Here is an 18,353-nt window from a genome sequence, read left to right as displayed (position 1 = left end):
GAATAAAAAGCATTAAAGTAAAAGACAAAATGTCTCAGTGCTCTTCTATAAGATGTGTTTAGTAAGTGCTGGTTGACTGAAGCTTGCATATGCCATTTAAGAAGCATTGCTGCCTTTTTGCACCATAGTCTGCTGAGATTATAGATTAAAATATGATGGGAGAGGAAGCAACTCAGGATAGTCCTTAACTTTGTTAGAAGCAAGTGGATTTTGGCAAGGATAGGAGTTGGGATTCTGTTCAGATCATGCTGTTTAGTAGTATATGTTCTTGGTGGAAAGATGACGACTACTTGTATAAGCAGATCTCTTGAGGTATGTAATAGGTATACTGATGATGTACTCAAGAGCTGGGTTAAGATGTAGATAAATGATGCCTTTTGTGCAAGAATCAGTTACAGCTTAAATTACCTGCTTGCTGTTGTGCAGTAGTTCAGATGGTAACTTGCACAGTAACTCAGTCACATTTAAAACTTATGTTCCTTTAGACCACTTACCTTGTTCCCTACTTTATAATACAATGAAGATTAGAGGAATAGTAGTATGTGCTCTGCTGAATGCACTGCTGTATGTGGCTAGAGAAAGAAAATGTTAGCTCTTCTAAAAGTCTGGTACTGTTTCTCTTTTCCTCCTCTGTTTCTTTTTGCATCCCCTAGAGATTTATTTTGCCTAATGCTATTTTTAATCTAAGAAATGTTTGTAGTTACTCTAGTGAAACTGCTTGATAGCTTAATATGTGAGGGTGTGTAAAGCCTAATATTTAGTGTTTAGTTTGGGGGGGGAAAAAAAACAAAACTTCAGTGATTGAATCTCTTCTTTTTTTAAAAAACTTTTTTTTTCATTGGAAAACAGAAGTTGCTATTACATTTTTCACTTTCTTCCTGTTGAGAAGGTCCTTCTATAGAGTGGTGAAATCAGTTAGAAGGTATAAGAACTGGTAACATAGATCTTTGCAGGATTTTGAGCTGTATTATGTTAAGCCATAGTCAGACTAGACATTCTTTAGGCCTACTCTTTTTTTTTCTAGTGCATAACAGTACAGTATTTAAGATTTGCATATAATTTCAGTTATGCTTGCTTAGGCTTGTTGCATCTTCATAGCTTACTATAGGGTAGAGATGATATAGTTTTGTATTTCTATTTAAAATATTTCAGTTAGAAAATTCACATGAATGCCAGGCGTCCTCAATGTGGAGTTTGATTTTTATGTTGGAAACTATTTTGTCTGTTATGTTTTTAGATTGCTAGAAAATTAGAAATCTAAGAGAAAATAGATGTATTCATGTCATAATACAACATCTTGTTTTATTGCATTCATCTGCTTTTTCGTAGTGTTTCTTTTGATCGGGTCTCAGACATCAACTTTACACTCAATACAAATGAAAGTGTAAGTATGTGTTCCTGTACTGTCAGAATGATTATTGTGTTTTAAACTTTGGTGTGACCTCAAAGTTTTGGTGGTGGTTGCAACTCCTTTGTGTAGTTGTTGGGAAATAACTATCCTACCTTGTTCCTGTATCATGATATTTTCTAATTGGAAGACATAATTGTTGTTCTTTGTGAATAGTGTTAAACTGAATTGCTTTGAATTTCTCTCGTCAGGTTCAAGAACAGGCTTGGATCTGATTTGTGCATGTTGCATACTTGTGTTTTATGGTTAGAAGCTATTTCAGTCTTCCAATGAGATTGTGGTGACAGGAAAGTAAGGACAGAGACTTTAACCCTAGATACTATTTGTCAGTTGAGCTGAACTAAACCCCACTGCACAGAATAAAGCTGGAGTACTTGATGGTTTGGTTATCTGAAAAGCTCTTCAATGTCACTCCTGCATGCTGTTCTTAAGCATGATGGAAACTCAAATCTGTTCTTTGACAGTCCATTCAACTTGTTGGTAGCTGGGTACAACAAGCACCACTGAATTTTTTTCTTGGCAAGACATTCAGTTTTGTTCTGCTTTTAGAGGAATGTCCTTTTCCACACCGTTTTGAGGTTCTCTTCAGAATAGTCATATATTTCTGTCATGGAGGCACCCTGAGGTTAGTTTAAGGGACAACAGGGTCCAAAACAACTTTTATTAATCCGGTGAGAAACAGGGTTTTAGCACTCCAAAAGTGACTTGAATACAGGTTCGGATATCAGTTGAGGAAAATTATTGAGGGGCAGCAACTAATAATGCAGGAGGTCCATAGTGTGCATGCACGTGGCATCACCAAAACAATGCCGGAGTCGCCCCTGAGTCCGGGAAGAGTACACACTTGCCTGAACATAGTATGGGATTATTTTAAAGGGATACATGTGCTCGTATTGAATACAGAAAGTGTACACTCGTAATCCTGCAAGGGTAAATTTATAATACACTCGCAGTCCTGTGAGGAGAAATACACGTGCAGATGTGCACAGAATATTACACGTGCTTATGTGGAAGCACAGGAGGAAAATACACTCACGATTCTGCAAGGAAATAATTTTACAAATGCTCGTATTCAGCACGGAAAGTATGCGTGCATATGTGCACGGAAAGTAGATACACTCGCAATCCCGCGAGGAGAAATTTTACTCACGCTCATGCCAGCAAGGCAAGAGGAGTCTCCATCCCGGGGAGGGGGGGGACGCGGCTCTCGGCGGCAGCATCTGGCCCGTGCTCCAAGATATCTGTGACAAGTGGGCGGAGTCTCAACAAGAGTCCTGTTTTTTATAGCCTTATCAGATTTGACTGTAGGCATTCCAGAAGCTTCTCTGCACCCTCACCCTGGCTGTGGGGTGCCCCTGAAGCTTCCAAACATCCCCCACACTGGCCACAGGTGGCCAGTGGCTCCCTGGTGCCTTGGCACTCCCTTCTCTTTTCTCTTAAGGGCCCTGGCCAGGGTGCTCTGGGGCCAAACAAAAGAAGCTGTTAGCCTCAAACAGCAGAGAGAGCGGGAGATGTGTCTCTGTCTGCTCCTTCCATATTGAAGGAGGAAGGGGGAGAGAGGGGGGTTTGCTTTCTGCCACAATTTCCAAAATGTTTACTAGTGTAAGTAAAACAATGAATCGTAAATACAGATTTTATACTTTTGCTGTATTTAGGGCAATATAGCCTTGTTTGAGGCATGCTGTAAGGAGCGAATACAGCAGTTTGATGATGGTGGCTCTGATGAAGATGACATTTGGGAAGAAAAACATATTGCATTTACACCAGAGTCCCAGAGGCGTTCCAGGTAAGAAATGTGTTTTTCATCCAAATGGTAGTATAGTGATCCCTCAATACAAAGTGTGTCTTCTGATTCATACTGACTGTTAGCACAGGCTGTCCAGCATAACTAGCTTTTTCCATACTGTGGAGAAATTACTAGAGGGGTGGCTTTAGTGACAGCTTTCTGGCCATAATTTGCAGAGGGTGGCAGCAGTTGCCCTGTCTACTCAGCTCTTCCTGGACTTCAGCTTTTGTAACTTGTGTTTTTGGTGGTGGTGTGGTTTTTGTTTGTTTTTTCTGCTGCTTATTCTTTCCCTCTGCTTTTAAACCGGTTCAGCCATTTTTATCTTGGACAAGGCAATCCATCTCCACAGTTCTGTAGACCATGCTGTCCTCTCTACAGTACCAGTGTGGTTGTGGACAAAACTGCATGGGAAGCTGCCTTGAGAGGAAAGGAGCATGTTGGCCCCAAAACTCTTAGGGCTGTGCAACTTCCTTTCTACTGAATTTTGTCGCATGATAATCTTGGCTTTTCTGACCTTCTTGTGGCTTGAGTCACAAACCAAATCTCTCCTTCCCTTGTAACCTCTGAAATACATATCGTAATACCTTCTGTACAAAATCAATTATTTAGTTTGCTGGTGTTGTGGTTACTTAATGTGATGTGCTTCGGGGACATCCTTACCTTCTCGCATTACCTTGCTTTTTGTGTTAGTTGCACTCACCAGGAAGGGAGAGGTGCCCGTAGGGTTTAATTTTGTATGTAGTTAAAGACAATGGACTTGAATACAGTTGGAAAGATTTTAAAATGCATTTGTTGTTAGATTTTAAAGTAAATCAATTTATGTCTTGTTAGATTGATGTTGAAGAGAGTTGTATTTTAGCACTTCCATTTTGTGTGAAGAGACCAAATAGACCAACAATGTCTGTACAGAGCTCTGATTCCTTAATTTCCTTTTCTGATCCTTTTTGCATAGCAGGAGTAAAACCAACCTTTGTCTTTTACTTGCAAATGGGAGGGGGGGAAATAGATAACTTCTTTATGTGATCAAGTAAAAAACCTTAAACCTTGGGGTTTTGAGAGAGAAATCAGGGGAATACTAACAGCTAACAAATTATACCTCGGTTAATCTATCTGTGTTAGCTGTTGTAATTCTGTTTAGCCTCAAACTCTCCAGTATTTAATTCTGCCCAGTGTCTCATACTAAATGCAGAATGTAAATTCTCTCTTTGTATTTTTAAGTTCGGGCAGTACAGACAGTGAAGAAAGTACAGATTCTGAAGAAGAGGATGGAACAAAACAAGACCTGTTTGAATCGCACACCAGTACAGAGGACAAAATGGAAGTAGACTTAAGTGAATGTATGTAGCTTTTCTACCAGCTGCATGGAATTGTAGGAAAGTGTTAGATATAGCAGTCTTGTTTTGTAGGAGTTTTCCTCATTTACCATTTTTGTTTTAACTATCTTAATGAAGTAGTCCTTACCACTGTAAAGACTGCTTGCAACAGAGCCATGCAAATGTTGGAAGTTTCAGTTCCTTATGTGTCTTGAGTCTGGTTACTTTGTCTCTCTAAAATTTATGTTTCTACTCTTCAAGAGGAAGGAAAGAAGGAAGAATCAGAAATGGAAGGATGAAACAATCATTTATACATTTTGAATGCCTGCAAAACTCTAATAGGTTGTTAATCTTCAAATCTAAAATATGATTATTTTTACCTTTTAGACAAACTTTTCTTCTAACAACGCTCTTTTAAACAACTTCCCACAGAAGCCAAGTGGATTTGCATTGGTCTGGTTTCATGTGCGAATGAAAAATCTACATCAGTAGACTCTTACGTGGAAATTGGTTTAAAAGTTTTCACACTCAAGTCACAGTAGACTAAACTGGCTTTAGTTAAACTGGCAATATCTGTAGGTAAAAGCCCTGTGTTTATCTAGACTGTAAGGAATTAAATTAAAATAGAAGGAAAAGTTAAGGTTTTCTTTTCTTTTGTCAGATTGGTGTCGTTGGCATCTGTGTCTCAAACAAGTTTTGATCCATGTGGGTCTCCTCCCATATCTGCCTGGGTTGGAATTTCTAATTGCTAGTCAGAGCTTCCTTTTCAGCCTGTTTTTTTGTATGTAAGTGTTAATGAAAAACATGTTTCCCTTGGTTAGGTGAAGTATTTTGAATTGACCTATTCTAAATTAGATGCTGTTAAGTCACAGTTGCTCCAAAATTTAAAATCCCAATAAATATTTTAAGTTGTAAAAAGGCTTAAACTTTTCTGAAAGTTAGCAGTAGCGTTAGTGCATGAGAAATTATTTAGAGACTGCGCATACATAAGTTGACATGCTCATTTTCTATGTTCAAGAAAATGTGCTTAGGAAACTGAAAAAGGGATGAAAACTCTTTACGGTGTTGGGATTTTTTTATTATTATTATAAAAACTAGTTTGAAAAATGATAACAAATGTTGATGCTAGTTTAAAAAATAGAGTGGGATTATACTTGTGATCTAGTATGTGTGGTGGTTTTTTGGTTTGGTTTTTTTTTGGTTCTTCAGATAACTATTGATTTTTAGCAGAATACTCTGTTAATGTTTTTAAAATTCTGCCATAGTAGCAACATTTCCCTTTTAGGGAGTGTGCTTTTTTAACAGTGTATAGAGGATTCTTTTGCATGTGCTTTAATGTCTAGTTATGAATGTTGCTGCTCTTTTAGGAATGTATATATAGAGAACCAGTGTGTTTTGGCGTATGTGCACTCATGTTCTTTATTTAAATTTAAGTTCATTAACTTGGTGATGGTTTTTCAGCACCAAACTGGTCAGCTAACTTTGATGTACCCATGGAGACTGCGCATGGTGCCAATCTGGATTCTGTTGGGTCTGATGTGTGGAGTACAGAAGAACCTATGCCAGCAAAAGAAACTGGCTGGGCTTCCTTTTCAGAGTTCACATCGTCTTTGAGGTAAGAATGTTAATGATTCAGGGCAAGTTCTTCACTACTAAATGTAATGACAGCTAGCATTTTTGGAGTGGCTCTAACCAAGCCTGCATTGGTGGAATACAAGGTGCTTAATGTCTGAAGGACTCCATGTTATTACAGTATGTCTTTTTATGATCTGCCTAATCCCAGGCTTTTTGTAGGATGAGTGGATCCTGATGCATCATTGTTTTAGAGGTTTTTTAAAGAATATTTGGGTCCTTTAATATTGGTCTTTGACCAGAATTTGCTCTGTGATTTTATTTGTTGTTGCTTTTTTTTGTTAGTGTAGACTGAACTCAGTGAATGGTTGAACATGAATTGTTCAATGTAGAGGTCATAAAATGTCTTTAAAACATCTATAATGATTCTGTTTAATGGGTGTTATAAAACATCTGTGATACTTAGGCTACACTTTCCTTTTTGGCTTGAACTCTACATAAAAAAAATAACTGAATTCCTCTGTGTATTTCTGAGAAATATTTCAGGGGGCCAAATCTTGTCTTTTGAGTGCCTTCAGAATGAAAAACTGGTAGCTATACTGTACATAGGATTAAGTAGTAAAATCACTTCCATAGCGGTTGATGCGGACTGCGTTGGCAGTTGCATCAGAGAACCATATTTCAAGTTGCAGAGTGCACTTAATGTCAGTTAAAGTGTTGGAAACACTATGAGGAGCCAGTGATATTTGTATGCCTTATTTACTAGGGACATGTCCAGTACTACTTGTAATCAAACCAAATAAAACAAGTAAAAATAAAACCATCACCAAACATATACTCAGTCAGCTCAGTTCTGGTGGATTTTGTACTACTAAACTTCTGTTTAGCATGTCTTCCTAAGGTTCATACAAACAAACTTGCTGTCATTCAGTTTGGGTAGAGTTCTGGACCGCATAGTTTTGATATAGAACTAAAAATACTGTTTATAAGAACATTTCATTCTGCTATTCAGAAATGTTTCTAAAGTGCTTTTACTTTGTATTTGAAGCTCAAAAGATTCCTTAAGAAGTAATTCTCCTGTGGAAATGGAAACAAACACAGACCAAATTGATCCATTGAGTGCAAATCTAACTGCTCTTGCAACACAGCTAGAGAGTAAGTACACTGCATTTAGAAATGCAAACAGATTGATTTTAAGAGTTGTACCCAAAGAAAGATGTCCCTGAACTTTAAGATTTCCAGAGGCCTCTTATCTGGCTCTGCCGCTGTTCTGCCAGGTGATGAAAATGGCTTGTCAAAGAATTTCTGAACTGTTTAAAATAGTTTCCTATTTAAAACAGGAGCCAGTGTCACTATACCTGTAAAAAAACAGTACATCATGAACAGAAAAGCACTACAAAGAATCTTAAGTGTGTTCTTTTAGAGCAGGGTTGTCAAGCTCATTTTCACTGGGGCCCACATCAGCCTCGCAGTTGCCTTTGAGGGGCCAAATGTAATTTTAAGACAGCATAAATGTAACTACTCCTACACTTAGTCCTAAAACTATATTTGGCCCTTTGAAGACAACTGTGAGGTTGATGTGGCCCCTGGTAAAAATGAGTTTGATACCCCTGTTTTAGAGAATCCTCACCTGTGTCAGTACTTAGTTGGCTGAGCTAATACCCAGGAAGAGTATTTTGTCTGTGTGGCAATAGGCCAGTAGCCTCAACCTGTTCAAATTTCCCCTTTCTGCTCATTCCTTTCTAAGTGACCTTCACTATGCATGCATTAATTCTTTCTTCAACATGTATGAACTGGTTAAAGGCCAGATAATGTGCTAATTAGCTTTTTTTGGTGTATATTAACAGACAGAACAAAAAGCGCAGATGGGAAGTCCAGAGTGACTGGGCCTCCCAAAGGCTTGTATGTACTTGGAAACTTACTGTCAAATTTGTACTGTGTGGGCTCGTGTAATGAATTTGACTGTCCAGAAAAATAATACATCCCTATAATCCTACTGAAGTCTTGCTAAGGTAGATCTGTTGCAATAACTATTGTCAATCTAAATCACCAAGTGGCTTGCAAAGTGGAAAAAGTAGTTACAGAATATGACTTTTCCTTAAGCTGTCTGTAAGAAGTACTTATGCTCTATATATGTGTGTAGCGGGGGCTGCAGAAAGGTGACTTGCTCTGTAAGGATGAGTTCAAGAAGTGCACAAACTCCAAAAATATGATACTGGTTATACTGGCTTGTATGCTTCTTCATGAAATAAAAACTTAACCAGCCATGTACTAAATTACTTCTGTACATCTAGCCCCAGGAAGTGTTGCTATGGAGGCCAGCTCAGATGGAGAGGATGAGGTAGAAAATGCAGACAAGGTAACTGAAACAGTGATGAATGGCAGCATGAAGGAGACACTGAGCCTTACTGTAGATGCTAAAACTGAAACAGCTGTTTTCAAAAGGTGAGAGTACCTACTTATTGTCTTCCCATTGTTGTAAAATAAGCACTATTGATGGAACACTATTGTGTCATTGAAAAAAGTTATTTGCGAATGATAATTCTTTTGGCTTTAACTAGAAACCTTCTTACAAAGAAGTTGTTTTGAAATTTTGCTTCCAGTTAGTTACTATGACATATTACTTTCCTTATCAAGCCTTAATTTCGGTACAAGATTAGTGGAAGACTGAATCAATAACTCTCAACTGTGATGCACACTATTGTGCATTTTTCTGTATTTTTCTGTATTTTGGGGAGCGCTTTTATATGGTCTGCAGTCCTGTTGTGTTAGATGTTTACAGTTGGATTTCATTATCCATGATGGTTTTACGCATCTCCTTAAATTGCTTTAGTTCACAGGCACTTTAAAGTTCTGTGACTTCTGATACTGGTGCAAAAACTAAAATGAAGAGGCGGTATGTGGTGACAGTTCCAGCCCACCTTTGTGGAATTATCTGTTTGAGCTGTGGTGTAAGCACTTCAGTTCTTGTAGTTAAAAGGACACAGCTGCAAAGGGAGACAATATCATATCCTGTTTCCCTGAAAATAAGCCCTAGCATGATTTTTCAGGATTTTTGAGGATTCTCAAAATATAAACCCTACTCCAAAAATAAGGCCTAGTTACAATTCATTTAAAAAGTAAATTTAAATAGTGTCCAGGCAGCTATACATCTGAAAAAGTAATAAGTTTTGGAGCAAAAATGAATATAATACCCTGTCTTATTTTTGGGGAAACAGGGTAGAATCACCCAGGTCAGAAGGGACTTCAGAAGATTATCTGGTCCAACCTTTAGTAGGAAGGGGAGCCCAGATGAGATTATCTAGCACTGTCCAATCACATCTTGAAAACCTCTAGCAATGGGGACTCTGAGATCTTGATTTGGAAAGGGGAGATTAAGAAAACTGTAGGAGAAGGCTGAAAGGTGAGGTCTTAAATATGAAGACTACTCTAATAAGAGGTATATGGCCTCATACTGAGTCAATGCTCACATGGCTTTTTATAAACTGACTTTTAAATATGCCAAAACAACAAATGGGAGAGAAAAGTAATGTTTCCTTTGGCATGAATATTTAAAACAATGCTGAAAAAAAGTCTAGATTAAGGAACAATTAGAGTAGCAGGAGAAGGTCCTATTCTAGCCTGTGTACCTGGCAAAGTGGATGCTTCCAGACCTAAGTTTTATATAGGTTTCTACCAACAGAAAATTGATGGTGTTGAAAGTTAATGTTGAGGGGAGGAGGAGCATCATAAGCCCAGTAGTTAATTTGTGGAAAGCTGCAAAGGACAATATGGTTTCTGAACTTAGTTCAAAATGGAGAATGAGAAGGGAAGAATGATAGCAGAGACTCCCCCTTTCTAAAAAATAGTGTTATACCAGTTCTGATTGTGATGGTGACAAGTATTTTATTTTGAACAAATACAAAGAGTATCAAAGCAAATGAAATGGGGAAATCAGAGGGAGGGAAACTGGATCTTAATGAGATTGCAATGCAAAAGACAATATTTGTACAGGCTCTGTAGATATAAGGAGGCGTGGGAGGAAAGAGAAATTTGAATTCATTTAAATTTGAAGGATCCATTGAAAGGAGGACTCTAGGAAGAAAAATCAGCAGAGAGTGGCTTCAAAATGTTCCCAGCTTCTTGCATAAATAGATTTGTTGCCACAGAGGTGTAAGATTGTTTGTGTCTGCTTTGGAGCTAACTTATAACTATCTTTTGCAGGTATATGGTGAAGCTTGTGTTTTAGTGCACTCATAATGGTATGGCTGAGGTGGGAGAGGGTGGAATAGAGAGGCAGAAAAGCTTTAACGTAGTGGCAAAACACAGTTTGTGTGCTAGTGACTTTTGAGGCTGCCTAGTTACATGGTAATGTCTTATATAGTGTGAATGTACTGCTTTTTCAGAGGTTTTGTGTCCAAGAGGAAGTTCATGAGGTTGATTGGGTTACCATCTTAGTACTGTGTAACCCATAATACCATATTTCACTGTGGAGTTATTAGGCAGTTAAATAAAAATGGTGATGAGTTAATGATTCTGCTGATACATTTCATGGGCAGACTTCATCAATGCCAATTTCTGAGGGAATCTTGAATTTCTTTTATACTTTCTTCCTTCCATTTTTGCATACTTTTGGCTTCAGAGTGTTGAAATCCTATCGGTATGTATAGTAAAGGATCATGATGTGATTGTTACCACTTCAGGCATCACACACATTTCTTTTTTCCTTTGATCTTATTTGTAATCACTGTGTTTTCAGCCCTTTATGCAGTCAAGTTTAATGAACATAAGCATTGGTGCATTATTAGGTGTTTGTAAGGTCTAGAGCCATGTGTTTGATCTTCATGTTGCAATCATAACTTAAAATCCATTTACATGTGAAATATGGATGTGTCTCTCAGTTCTCTTCTGTTGCATGAAATTTCCCTTTAAGTAAACTTTAAAATTAAATAGCTTTTTACCTTTTTTTTTTTTTTTTTAAGTGAGGAAGGAAAATTGTCTACCTCACAGGATGCTTCTTGTAAATATGTAGTAGAAGAGGTTGTGGAAGAGGCTCCTTCAGCTCTGCAGCCTGCTAACAGCAGTCCAGAACAGAGGTAACTGCATTCAAGCATGCTTTCAATCCTCTAAATAGCAGTTTGCATATTGTTCTGATAGAGCTGATCTAAAGAAATTAATGAATTCCTGTTAGTTATAAGCTCTGAGTTTAGCTCAACCTACATGGGCTTGCATCTATTTTATAAAATTCTCACAAGTTATATTCTCTGTCAAAAATGTATTTGCCTTGTATTATTTCTCTTGCAGGGTGTTGTAAATATCCCCGTTCTGTTTTGTGATATGTTATTGAGTTAGAACGGGGAATCGATAAACTTCTGAAAATTATTATTAAAAAAAAAAAAAAATATTAGGGAAATAAGTTTGACTTTGTCCTGAAAATTTACATAAATTAGAGCTACCACTTTTTTTCATTCTGTATTCTGTACTACAGAACAGCTTGAGGGGAGTCCACTCATGCAGGTGTATGGAAAGGAAATGGTGCCTAAGGTCATGGTTGTTTGATTGTGAATCAGTTATTATTTGCACCCTTGTCTTCATCAGGTATTAATCTGAATATTTGCAGATTTTGTGAAGATTTTTCAAAGTACAAATAATTTTTTAAAATAAAACTTGCCTGAAATTTGGAGCAATATGAACTGTTCAGCATTCTTATTGGAGGAAAGAAAAGATTATGTTTTTCTTTGGCAGCTTGGCTACTAGTGCAGTCTTGGAGAATACTAATTCAAGATACAATTCTGAGAGGACCACCACCAAACAAAGCAAGCTGCTCTTGCATAGATTTCTTTCTCTTAAATTGTCAGGTAGTATGGCTTTCTACAAAAAAGACATTTGACAGTATTTCTCATTTAATTTCCTGGTGAAGTACTTGCTTGGGTTCTTTGCCTCCCAAGTTACAGTGCTGTGGAAACATACACAATGAACTCTTAAGCCTAGTATGGGTTCATCGAAATCAAATACACATAGGGTGACATTAATCACCAAATGTTAGAAATGCTTAATGTAGATGTTTCATATCTTGAGCTAGTTTCTATGCTTCAGTCAGATTGGGATTAATCTTTATCTTAAAAGCCTAAAACAATGAAGAGCTTAATGTGAGTGAGAAGATTTTTCACTCTTGAAGGCAGTATTCAGTGAAGACCTTGCTGTGGAACTTAGGTGTTCATAAGTACTTTAATATCTAGGCAAGAGTTACTAGTTTCCTAGCATAAGTAATGGCTTGTTGAACATCAGGTACAATCCCACAGGCTTGATTCTTGGTGTTAAGGCAAAGGATGGTACACTGCTGTTTTCCTGTTTGAGATGGAATTCAAAGATGTCCAGAGGAACTGTGCTGTCTCAAAGAAAACCCTTGTAAAAGGAAAATCTAAATGTGTATTGACTAAACCCTGAGTATTCCATAGGGTCTGCTCCTCTTCCTGCAGGGCAGGGCTTGCGGGGGTCAGAGCTATACATGATTCTTTCTTGTTGCGGAGCTGAAGGTGTTCTGAATGGGAGCTTGTTCTGAAGGAAGAGAGGATTTTTACTTAAACACAGTTCCAGGAGTCATTTTTGCCTTTCAGTATAAACAAGGGTATGACTCTAAAAATCAGAATTTAGAATATATATATATATACACACACGTATATATTTTCTGAATCTGTATTTAAATAGTTGTTGTAATAATTTTAAAGGATGTTGTGTTTCTTCAATAAATTTTAAACTATTATTAGAGAAGCAAATACTGTGAAAGAAGTAATTGACTTTTAAGAGTTTGTGGACACTTAGATATCTAGCTTTGTAGTGAGGACAAAATTGAAATGCTTTTGTAAGCAAAGATGTAGAGAACTCTGCTGCGTGTTCTCATTATACTGTATGCAGACTAGGATGCAAGCATGTTTGACAAATTTAGATTCTGTTATTTATACTTGTTTATGAGTATGTCTTACCTCTGTGGTACTGGATGTTACATGAAAACCCTGCTACCTTTTCCTGTAAGCCAGAACTTTCTACTCTACATTAATTCCATAAATTCAATTTAGAAGTGGATTCTAATAAAACTCTGTATACTTAGTTAAAGTGTGAAATACAGAAACTGTCTTTTACAGCTGCTTCTTCATCTGGAGGTAAAGTTTTTATCAAGACAGTATTTTTAATGCTGGGAAGAAGTAAGAATTGCAGGGAAGAAGTCTTTGGGAGCTAGGTGACTGACTGCCTTTTGAGTAAAGATGATTGGCTAAACCAACAGAGGGCTCTCAGAGCTAGCAAATTGTTAGATTGCTTTTTGAGTTGCAGGAAATCTCAAGGAACTCCTTTCATTGAATCCAGCTGGCTTCACCGAAGTTCAGTACTTTCTCTAAAGGTGGCTGTCACAGCAGATCCTCATATAAGCGCAGTATAAATATCAAGATAAACATAATTGTGCTTTTGGGGCTCCATGCATGTATGACTAGTGGGAGGAGTCCCCTAGGTAGGTCTTTGGCTGGTGGCCAGCAGTAGAAATATCTGCTAGCAGCTCTGTTCTGTCATGGACTTACTGTGGACTGCAGACTTCTTGTTCGTGCAGCACTTGGTTTTTACCTTCCAGGTTTCTCTAAAAAGTGTTTACTTTTGTATAGTGCTGTCTGTCTTTTGTCTAATGTGTACATATTTTTTTTTAAAAAGTGTTTTTAGAGCTTAGCAGCCAAAGACTTAGCTAGGGGACTCCTGCTGGTCATGTGCATGTAGAGCACGGACCCAAGAGTGGCTTCTCTGTGATGTACACCATCAGAGAACAAGAGTTACAGGTAACTTTTTTCATGTGTAGTTCCAAATGGTATTTATATTCTTTAAGGGAATCCTCAAATATATTGACTAGACTTGCACTGAATGGGAATTTGTTGCTTGCAGTTCTTAATGTTCTCATGTGCTACTGATTTGAGCTCTTTGTGTTAGTCCAGAGCAATTGAGCCCATGTTTACACTAAATTTCTTATTTAGAAATGTATATACTGTTATTGTTTCAGTTTTTGCAGGCTTGCTCCTTATTTTCCTCTATATTTCCTGAACTTTCCGTGCTATTAGACTGACATTCTGAAGTATTTGTGAAATGGCAGTTTGTGTGTCTTAGCTGCTTACTTTCAAATGCAACAGTAGTACTCCTGGTATCACATTTTGCCTCACAGAATAAGATTTAGAGAAGTATCGGGATTGTGCTTTTTATTAGTGATTCTCTTGGGGAGATACTGCATGTCCGGAGATCACTTAGTAGCTCAATTAATAAAGATTAAACGCTCTACAGTGGTGTGTTCCTGAAGTGCTGTGCTTAATTAGACAATAAGGACTCCAGAAATGCTGGACTCCAGAAAATAAGTGGGATGAGCATGTTATTAGTTTGTGTTTCCTCTCTTCTACTCAGGGGTCATGCTACAAACAAACTGGGGGTGGTTTTTTGGGGGGTGGATTTTGTACCTACACAAATTTGTTTTGGACTCTTCTTGTTTCCTCTATACTTACCTCTCTTTTTTTTTTTGGCCTCTTAGGACTGATCAACACACCCATTTAGGAGAGGCATCTGTTAATGGCCCTGTATGATATGTGATGTCCCCTACCTTGGCTGAAGAAAATGAACTGATATCCAGGTGTTTGAGTGTTTCTTGAGGATTTCATCTAGACCCAGTTTAAGCCAGTCACTGCTGCACTAATTTCGCAAGGGATCAGGACCAGCAACATTTATATTCTAGGTTTTAAGACATTGTACAGAAATTCATAAGTGTAAAAATATTGCACATTGGGAAATACCAATAATTTTTGCGTATGTTTATATTGTATTGCTCTAAAAAGTGGGTGGCCTGTGAAATAAGATCCTGCTACCCATGTAATGATGGCAGTAGTGTTACTATAGTTAAAATTACTGTAAGAATAGTTTTATAAAAAAGTGAATACACAAATCTAAGGTATTTGAGACACAACTATTTGACAATTAGTGTGACCAAAGTATTTAGCAGTTTTCATATGTTTTTTCACCTTGTAAAAGGAAAAGAAAAAAATGAATTTGTTTCTTCTGAAACTGCCCTATAAATGTTATTTTGGTTGCTTTAGATTACAAAAAGTGATTTAAATAAGAATTTTTTGGTGTTCAACATTTTACCACAGATTTTTTTAATTGGTAATTGTTTTCTGTATTGTTTAAATGAATCAAAAATGTAAGTCTATTGGTAGAGATTTTAAGTATTTATTGCTATAACATAGTTGACAAATTGATGTTACTGTAAAGCCATATGTTCTGTTAAGTCTTGTTTGCTTGAAACAATACCTTACAGGTGAAACACTAGAATATTTGAAGTGCACATGGTCTGTTGTGTTTAAGAGATTCACCTGCCTTTTAACCCATTCACCAAGATTTAGTTTAATACCAAGCATTATACAGTGGAACATTTCAGAACAATCTGCGTATTTTAAAACGCTGTAATCCTTTTAGACAAGTAAATGAAGTGCCCATGCTGCTAATGTAATTACAGTACATGTATTTTAAAAGTATATAGTGTTTTTTAATACAGATTTTGGCAGCAGAGCATGTTACTTTCACTGTACTGATCTGTGTGAGGCTTTCATTTGTATGTTCTAAACCAGTTTTTTTAACAGCTGGTTTGTGTATATATATATAGTGATAATGGAAACTAATTCTGTGTAATTTATAATTTTCTATGTCGGTGTAAAACTCCAACAACCTTCTCAAACAAACAGAAGCAATATACTGTATATTGCCACATTTTCTGGTGAAAGGGTTAAAATATTTCACCTCCTGCACTTTTAGATGCAAATCCATATTTGTTTCTGTAATAGTTATATTCATTTATTTTTTACATCACTGGTTTTCCTGACCAGTATTTAAAGCCAAAAGGATACTCTAAACAATGGTCAATGATTTATTTTAGAAGGCGTCCCAAGCAACGTGCCTAAAAGTTACATTGCATACAGAAATAAATAATTAAAAATTCCCGAAACACATGTATAACGGCATTGTTGTTATTGCTTCCTTTCTTCCATTTTCTACAGCAAATTTCAGTGGCACTTGTCACTGCAAATTGCTACAAACCAATCAGTTGTGCAAAAATGGAGGGGAAAAACACAATATCGTAGGCGGAATTGGTAACTATGGTTGCCCTTTTATTTGTACTTTATAAATTATGGAACCCCAGACAGTTTCTAAGTTGGTGGTTCTTCAGTTTAGAATTACTTCCAGATCAGCTTGACCAAAAATGTTATGTTAACTTTAAGATTGGCAACTGTCCTTTATTGCTTTCTGATCTGTTATTGAACAACGAGTTTTGGAAACAAAACTACTCATGTAAACACAGGAATTGCAATCTAAGTAGGAATTCCAAATACAGGAGAGCAGTGTTTTGGCTTACGTAAGTTTGACACTTAAAAGAAATAAAACTCTTGTCCTTTCTAGTGGAGGTATTTGTCCCTTGCTAACAATGAGCTACATAGGCATGAAAACTGACGGAGATACAGGCATGAAATTAGGTGAAACTCTATTTTAGCCCTGTTGACTGCAGTTCAGCGAAGTCCTCTGGTATGTTGTCCTTCCTTCTGTTAATGAGTTGTCATATCAGTCTGCTATCCAGTTCATACTGAGCTCAAAATTGAAAAGGCTTGCTTGCTTAGAGGTAATATCAGCTGAGTGGAGGGGTGAAAAGTGGTGGTGAGTGGAGTTCACCCTTCAGTGTAGTTTGCCTTTTATTTAAAGAATGCAGTAGAGGTAAACTGGGTTGATTTACTTAATGCTGATTCCAATGATCTTGGAGGTGTTCCTTACTCTTGCATTTATTGTTACTTTTAACAGCTTGTGTGGGTGGTGGGTTAAACCTGGGATTTAACCTAGACTGGATGTAGTGTGAGCTTTTTCTGAGGAGGTGTAGGGTGTGTTTTACCCACTAACTGCATTACTTGTACAAAGAAGTACAAGTCCTGAACTTCAAGGGGAAGCTTTGGAGGTGTGTGGTTTTTGGTTTTTTGTTTTTTGGAGAGTGTATGGGTGTGTGTACACATGCACACACATAGGCATTTTGCCATCTTTTACCAACACTTTATGCTGCTCACATGGGCTTATGAAGGTTTGAACATACTTGGAGAGTTCTTCTGAATGGCTGTGTTACCCAACATGTTTAATCAAATTTGACTTATATCAAATAGAATTTGAGTCTTCTTTATTAAAAGATATTTTTAATGCATTTGTGAGATGGACTAAAGCCTAATACCTTTTTACAGTTTTGACTTCCTACAGTGTATTTAGCAGCAGTTAAGATGAAATAAGCTTGTTTTGAGTGACTCATACTGAATATATGCATTGCCATATTTCACAGTGCTCTTTGAAATGGCTAGAGGCTGAGTCACTTGAAACTGAGGAATAGTGATGTCAGTTGATATTATATGGCAATGGATTTAACCTTCAGGACTTCTCTGGTAAAGGAGAGTGTTTTGCAGAAGTGGCCAGACCAGCAATATAAGCATTAGTTCATTGCCTCTTCAGTCCTGTGTCTCTATTAACTGACAGACTGGATAAATCGTGCCTTTTAGACCAGTGAAACCATTATTTTTAAGAGTAAACCTTGTACTAGATTTTATACTATGATTATTGCATTTAAGTAAAAGTATAAGCCATTGTCTTGACTAACATTATTAATAGTTAAGCAAGCATTCCCCCTGTTCAGATAGTTGAAAGGAAGTCCCTGGGAAGACAACAGGATAGTTGAAATAATCTCATATCATTGTAAATCCAACCCAGTGTTACTATGCTCTTGAGTGAAACTTACTTGCTTGCTCCTGTTAAGCCTTGCATCTACCTCTTGAAAGTGGTGAATTCTGTATTGTTACTCCTGTGGAAACTTACTGTGACATTCATTGTGTGAAGTTCATTGAGGAGTTATGAAAGCCTTATGAGGAAGATGAATCAGGTTGTTACTGTCCTTCATTATAAACTTCCTGTTTAAATTAGCTTTAATTTCCTTGGAGATTTTTTTGTTTTCTGACATACATCTTATATCAGGAAGTATTTATTGTATATAACTGATGGCTCTACTAGTATACTTAAATAATCATTTCTGACTGTCTCAGAATAAATAGTGCTTTCTCCAGTCTCATGTAAGTGCTTCAAGTTTCATTATAAAATTGTCTGTATTGTTTCCCAAACTTGCTGCAACAAGCCTCTTTAAGTTTTTAACTTATGTCTCTTAGTTTCTGCATCTTACTTTAAAACAGTTAAGGATATGGCATCC

The 18,353-nt window shown here is 37.1% G+C and overlaps 1 protein-coding gene across 6 annotated transcripts in view; it reads left to right on the top strand.

Annotated features, from left to right (window-relative positions):
* PPP6R3 (protein phosphatase 6 regulatory subunit 3) overlaps positions 1-15,800 on the top strand; it is a 59,905-nt gene extending 44,105 nt beyond the window's left edge. For 5 of the 6 annotated variants that reach the window (XM_082058608.1, XM_082058607.1, XM_082058604.1 and 2 more), the window contains exons 17-24: positions 1,330-1,384; positions 3,064-3,194; positions 4,413-4,531; positions 5,969-6,122; positions 7,128-7,234; positions 8,374-8,524; positions 11,041-11,154; positions 14,613-15,800. In XM_082058608.1, the coding sequence (XP_081914734.1) occupies positions 1,330-1,384; positions 3,064-3,194; positions 4,413-4,531; positions 5,969-6,122; positions 7,128-7,234; positions 8,374-8,524; positions 11,041-11,154; positions 14,613-14,664 (883 nt within the window). In that variant the 3' untranslated portion in view covers positions 14,665-15,800. Of the gene's footprint in view, positions 1-1,329; positions 1,385-3,063; positions 3,195-4,412; positions 4,532-5,168; positions 5,293-5,968; positions 6,123-7,127; positions 7,235-8,373; positions 8,525-11,040; positions 11,155-14,612 lie in introns of those variants that run through there. The other variant, XM_082058609.1, reaches the window with a different exon arrangement.
* The last annotated feature ends 2,553 nt before the right edge of the window (positions 15,801-18,353 follow it).

Source organism: Streptopelia decaocto, assembly GCF_964273445.1.
Source record: "Streptopelia decaocto genome assembly, chromosome: 7".
Taxonomy (NCBI): Eukaryota; Metazoa; Chordata; class Aves; order Columbiformes; family Columbidae; genus Streptopelia; species Streptopelia decaocto.
The sequence above is the reverse complement of the archived record's forward strand: the minus strand, read 5'-3'. Positions and strand labels throughout refer to the sequence as shown.